Source organism: Amphiprion ocellaris, chromosome 3 (assembly GCF_022539595.1).
Source record: "Amphiprion ocellaris isolate individual 3 ecotype Okinawa chromosome 3, ASM2253959v1, whole genome shotgun sequence".
Taxonomy (NCBI): domain Eukaryota; kingdom Metazoa; phylum Chordata; class Actinopteri; family Pomacentridae; genus Amphiprion; species Amphiprion ocellaris.
This window is the reverse complement of record NC_072768.1, coordinates 23,407,655-23,414,450: the sequence shown is the minus strand read 5'-3', so window position 1 is coordinate 23,414,450 and position 6,796 is coordinate 23,407,655. Positions and strand designations below refer to the sequence as shown.

The 6,796-nt window shown below is 40.1% G+C and overlaps 1 protein-coding gene across 1 annotated transcript; it reads right to left on the bottom strand.

Annotated features, from left to right (window-relative positions):
* Window positions 1-263: 263 nt before the first annotated feature.
* Window positions 264-6,495, bottom strand: nts (neurotensin). The gene is made up of 4 exons (XM_023274106.3): window positions 6,194-6,495; window positions 4,987-5,048; window positions 2,465-2,665; window positions 264-726 (listed from the first exon to the last, which is right to left on the bottom strand). The coding sequence occupies exons 1-4, from the start codon at window positions 6,252-6,254 to the stop codon at window positions 583-585; spliced, it is 468 nt and encodes a 155-aa protein (XP_023129874.1). The 5' UTR covers window positions 6,255-6,495; the 3' UTR covers window positions 264-582.
* Between the last annotated feature and the right edge of the window lie 301 nt (window positions 6,496-6,796).

Sequence of the window (6,796 nt, the reverse complement as noted above, 5' to 3'; positions counted from 1 at the left end):
GACATTTCTAAGTGACCCCAAACTTTTGAACGGTAGTGTATGCATATATCGGTATCGGCAATTAGTCAAAATAAGATGGAAAAAGATTGTCATATTAGATACTGGCAAGAATCCAACAGTGTGTATTCCTAGTCTTTATTGATTTAACTGTGCAATTATATTTTAACACATGCAGACTTGCGGTGATAAGGATAAAGTAAGTGAAAAAGAATAAATCCCCAAAGTGATTCCATAAATAGAAAAGACAGATTGTCACATCACAGTGGTTTTGTATCATGAATCCTTTAATCATATCCTGAAACAAAATAGACTTGTGCAGTGAAGAAATAGAGTAAATAAATACAGTTTCTCAGAGATGCACAATTTGTTTGATGCTCAGGACTTTTATTTTCAGGAGCAGAATATAGACAGGCCTCAGGCTGCACGTACAATCGAAGGGTCTGACTGGATAAAAACAACAAGAGGAAAAGAAAAAAAAAACACTGCTGCTACAAGAAGACAGACAAAAAAACACAATCACATCATCACACAAAGTGTATAGTTTGGTCCCATAGAACGTCACCCTGGTCTCTGGGATGGCTGTCAGTAAACTGTATTTCGTTTTAAGATGTACGGCCTCCGGGACTTAGTGGTGTGCCCGGCTTGCCTCTTCAGTATGTAGGGTGATTTTCGCTTCAGCGGAGCGTCACTGTTCTCCTCCGAATATTCTAGAGAGTCTTGGAGTAGCTGTGAGGGGCAGAGAGAGACACAGCAGTGAATGAGTGTCGCAGGGACATGTGGGAAATGGCAGACAAACACGTTTTGTCGCTGAGTGGCAAAGTAATGGGTAGCTACGCCCGTGTAGCTGTGATTAAACGAGCGCTCCCGCTCTGTTCTCCCATGCATGGCAAAACAGGTGCTAATCTGCAGGCGCCGCGTTAAGATGTTCAAAAAAGGAGAAAAGCTGTTGTGCAGGGAGCTGAGAGCAGAAAGGAAAATGATGGAAGGGAGCGAGGAGAAGACAAGGAGGAGGGGGGAGGCCGAGGGGAGATTTAATGAGGTGTGTTTACTCTGGGAGACGGAACATGGGCTCCAATGTGTTTGTCAAATGTGTGCGTTTGTGATATGTGAGTGAGATTTAGAACAAGTCTGTATGTCTGTGTTACAGACAGTACAGTACAGTACATGTGTTCACGGGGTTTTATATCAGCCAAGACACGCTGTTATTGGATTTGCTGGATTAGGTTTGTTGTTTGTGCTTTTTTTCTTGTAGCAACATTTAGTATCAGCAAGTGACTATTAATTAACAGATGAACAGTTCTTAAAATTAGTCAATTTGTAGAATTATCCACAGCTTTTTCATTTCGGTGTACAAGATGAGACTGTAGATCTGTGTACAAACTAAGCAAATTCACTGAAGTACATTAGTAGAATGTAATGCTGCTGTTACTTTGAATTTACGGTTTTAATACACATTTTTCTCTACTACATATGAAACAGTCTATTCCCTCTAAAACAACTATATGTGTAAATGTTGCTCTATTTGCTCCATTGTCTCTTAATATTATTGTTTTTGCAGACATGCAGCATTAGACAAACTCATTAAACATTGCTGCAGTTGGGTAAAAACTGCAACTTAAAAATTTCAACTTTTCTTTCACTTTAAGATGTTGCCTCATTTTAATGGCATACTTGTTCAGCTTTGACCTCATTTAGAAGTTTTAGAGGATTTTCTGAACTTGTAGAGACGTATAGAAGTGTTCAATTCATTGTAAGTAATCTACAGAATTGAGAACAATCTACACTAATGTTCAAAAGTTTGGGGTCAACCAGACAATTTCATGTTTTCCATGAAAGCTGACACTTTTATTCATGTGCTAACATAATTGCACAAGGGTTATCTAATCATCAATCAGCCTTTCAATACCATTAGCTAACACAATGTAGCATTAGAACACAGGAGTGATGGTTGCTGGGAATGAGCCTCTGTACTCCTATGTAGATATTCCATTAAAAATCAGCCGTGTCCAGCTATAATGTTCATTTACCACATTAACAATATCTAGACTGTATTTCTGATTAATTTAGTGTTATCTTTATTGAAAAAAAAAAGCTTTTTTTTTTTTCAAAAATAAGGACAATTCTAAGTGACCCCAAACTTTTGAATGGTAGCGTATTTTTTTTTATTTTGCATGAAAACATTTTCATTTTGAACCTCTGAGAAAAAATCCTAAGTACATTTTCCTGCTCAATAGTTGCTTTTGCTTAAGTAGTTAGTTCTTGTTAGAAACATCATAGACTTAAATACAGATGCAGATACACAGCACACACTGGTTAGAGAATAAAATGAATCAGACGACGGCTTATTTCCACTGTGGTAGGTTGCAGTTCTTCAGTTCTTAGAGTAAAGTATAATATGCTGTACGTATAATCAGTAGGGATGACTACTTCTACCATGGTGTGCTTGTGTGTGCGTGCATCTCACCCTCTCCTCCCGGCTCTGCAGCGCTCGACAGATGTGTTGGAGGCTGTACAGCTGCTCCAGCAGCTGCAGGCTCCCCTCCCTCAGCTCGCCTTCCTCCTCTTCCTCACCACTCCATGCCTCCTGCCGCAGGCTGCTGGCCATCCTACACAGGTTGGCCAGTGACACGCGCCAGTAGGGGGCACTCTGCTTATTGTGTTTCATCTGCAAAGAAGGGAACAAGGAGGGGAGGAGGGGGGTGGTTAGTTAAATAACGGATGAGGTTCCAGCCTGAAGTCAGACTGTGTTTTTAAGCATGTGATGTTCAGTAAGTTGTGGTTTGATTCATGTTCTGCAATAAATTGAAATGAAAATGAGTTGAAAGTGGAGGAGAAACAACAGAAGATAAAAAAAAAACTGTTATGGTCACTGCTTTGATCATTATATCCAGACATAAACAAATTGTACACAATATCAAGAACAATTTCACGCAGTCTAATCTAATCCCTGCTTAAATCAAAATGTGTTGCTTATTTTTAAACTTATCTTTGGTTGTGACCATAATAGAATTAGAATTTAAGAAAACGATTAAATATTGATTAATTGAAGTTCTTCCTGTTACTCAGTCCGTGTCTACATCCCCTATGTGTACAAATGTGAGGATCATTTTAAATTCTGGCAATGTGTTGAATTTACTTCACAGTGCAGCCATGTATTTGATATGAATCTCACTGAATTAATGAAATCTTAATTTCAGCATTTACCCAGCCATAGGTTTAAAGAGTACATAGATACAATCCATCGTAGTCTAAATGCGATTTTGGAGGTTTTTCCCAGTCAACACTTTAATGTGCTGTGTTTTACTGTTGTGGCAGTAAAGACTGACTCAATTCCCTTTAAGAGGCACTGAGGATGCTGCATCTTAGAATTTTACAGTCCATTTTGATCACTGATGCAGACTGCCATACAGCATGTGATATTTCTTAACCATTCTTATAAGACCACCACAAGTGATATTTCAGTCACATCTAACCTCATCTAGCTGCAGTCTCTTGTGTTATAATCTAATTCAAGTGCTTTTAGATGGCGAGGGGCCCCGGGGCCTCTCTCTGTGTGTGGGCCGGTGATTTTAAACACCTTGCTGCCAAGACCTCTGGGTGTCACTGAGGATGATTGAGAGATTCAGAGTGTGAGGGGAAATTGTTGACCGTAAGCTACTGTAAATGGCCTCAAGCCCTCCAAGCCTCACTTTTCTCCCTTCGTTTATGAACAGCAGAGGAATACGGTCTCCTGTGGTGTTGTTTAAGATGGAGACCATACAGGTTCCTCTTGTTTGCAAGGCAGGAGGCATGTAATAAAAGCTGTAGAGACGTTGAAAGAACAAGACTCCGGAGATCTAATATAAGCTGCTGACATTTGGAAATCAATCATGCGTTAAAGACCTCAGTGGTTTTAATTCAGTTTTAAATTAACTGAGCCAGGTGTGGTTTATTTGTGCTGTCGCGTCATATGAACGAGTCATCTGGGTCTTCTACCCAAATGCTGGTTAAATCAATAATTCTGAGCTGTTTAACATTTTAGTGGACAGGCTCAATCTACATTCTAATATCGCATCCAGAGAATGATAGAAACGCTGAGGTCAGTACCAAACTGTCCAGATGAACACATGAACCTTCTCCAGAAAGTAATATAATCACATTCAATAGAGAAATAGGACCCACAGGGGAGATGTAGCTCCTGTATCTAACCAGATAAAAAGTGGGCAAAGAGGTCAGTCAATTTAGCAGTCAACAAAGAAGGAAAAAAATGGATTGTTCAGATAGACAAGTATCTTCTCCAGTAGCGCACTTCCCAGCCTCTCGAACACTCTATCAGTCATCCGGCAAGTTATTATTACAATCATCAGCCCTGAGTAACCTCCGAGCTTCAGCAGCAGTGAATCACATGGCTGATTTGTCGCCATCCCATCTCCGTACGAGCACCACAGTTATTTATCAGAGACAGAGAGAGAGAGAGGTGGAAGACGTGTCGTTATGATGCTGTCAGGTCCATCTGAATTCTATGAGGCTCTGCCATCCGTCTCTGTGCGCCTCTACTTCCACTTTCACTGACTCCATCCCTCAGCTTTGCATGGCCTTGAGCACACAGCGCCAGATAAATGTGATAAAAGTCTAAAAGTTACAACTGAATTACTTCCCTCAGCCAACTTCAGCTCTGATTTTCTTCTCATCTCAGAGGACGCGTGGCATATGGAGTGATGATTATATTTATTTTGCCTGTGCGCATGTGGACTGAATAACAAATAGACTGATTTAACTTACAATCAAAATAAAGTCGGTCAAAACGCCGGTTACAGTAGACAGCCTGAGCGGCCGAGAAAAGCCTCTTATAGTAAATTATTTATCTGCCACTCAGCATGAACACAACAAAAAGGTGAGACTGCAGCTGAAGCGTGGATTTAGATTTCATGAAAGAACACCTGTGTGTGTGTGAGGATGATTCTGGGGTCACTATAGCTGACCTGGTGGGCTGAAAAATCACTGTACCTTAGGAGTGAAGAGACTGCTGAGTAGCTCCTCTTCTAGCGCTCGCTGCTCCTGGTCGACATCTGTCAGTTAGAGGAAAAACAGGAGTGAAGTCTTCAACCATCTGATCGGTAGTTTAATTCATGTCAGTGAGATGTCAATGAAACACTGGTATTAGAGGATGATCCCCATCGATTTGAGGTGCATAGACCGCTTGATCGTCTTTGTGAGCTGGAGTTAAGAGGAGGTTTTCAACATTTCTATCTAAAGTGTAACATGGAGACAAAAGGCTGAGATGAAACACCGACGGCTGGACTTCCAACACGTGACACATTATTGATTACTGATGAGGGTGAAACAAAGCATAAATTATCTAATAACACTTTATTTAACACTTTATTTATCCAATGCAATGTTGTCAGCTTTCAGAGATGCTGAAGCTCCTTCTCTGCAAAGGAGATAGATGCTAATTTATCTGCATTTCATGGCTATTGACCCAAAATTGATTTTGCAATCGACCTAATTTAACATGGATTTAGACTCTGAAGCAGCCCGGTATAGACTATATGAATTAATAAATCCCATTGATTCAAAAACAGTAAGAAGAAAAATATTTTCCTCTGCAGTGGCTTGTAACAGAATTTCTCCTGTAAGAATGTTTCTATAAATGTGCTGCTTCTAAATGATAAGAGGCATCATTACTGTGGGTCATTTATTAAAATAGTTAAGTGCAGCTTATATGAGGAGGATTTCTGAATCAATAGCTTGGACAGAAAATAAGAATAAAAGAGTTAGAATAAAGAAATGTATTGATTTTGCTTAGATAAATGATTAAGTGTATAATTAAATATTTTTTTAATTAACTGAGGAGTTATTAGCTTCCTCCATGTTAAGGAATTGTGGCACCAGCAAAATAAAAGAAAGAAAAAAGAAATACCTTAAGAATAAATCATTTTGCCAGCCAGGATATTTCAATATTTAATCCAAAAATCCAAGCTCAGAAAACAATAATGTTCAGAAGAAGTGCAAATTCTTGCTCTCTTGTCATATTTCCATGAATTTCATAAATTAAATAAATAGTATTCAACATATCTTTCAATACTTGCAACATCACTAAGCCATGCACCTGTTGCACACAGTAAGTCATGAGTCAGTGTCATTGCTTTCCCCTTTTTACTTTCAGTGAATAAAGTCATGAAATGATGCACACAAAAGCTGCAGTTCTTACCTGTACAAAATGCCCCACATGTGAAACAGAGGAGAAGCATACACGCCAACTGTGCCTGCATCTTGATGAGAATAAAAAAAACTAATCAAAGCCAAAAAACGGAGTCCCACACTGAAGAATTCACCTGAGGACGAGTCTAGTCCATAAGGTTAAGGGTCAGACACAGACAGCTAAAGAGGCTGCAGAGAGAGTTTACAGCTGATTCCTCCTTTTCTTTTTCTTCTTGTTCTTCTTCTTCTCTTCCAAATCCAAACACGCTTTTGCAGTTTCCTGGTTGGATGTGCGGTGCAGTGGGCTCCATTCCTCAGTATATAAGAGCCAACGTGATGTCAGAGGACCGGTCTCTCACCCCCTCCCCTCCCCTCCCCTCCCCTCTCCTCCCCTCCCACATCCTCTGCATCTCCACCTTCCCACCCACTAACACCCTCGCTCCATCCATCCACCGTCTTTCTCCATACTCCCTCGTCCCTCTTGTCACTGCGTCATTGTTTCATCAGATGTCACTTCGGCATCACGAGGCGAAAGGTTCTTGCGTCATGACTTGGAAGATTTGGTTATTTCCCTTCATGGATGCACACAGTCAGAGTTTTTTTTTTTTGTTTG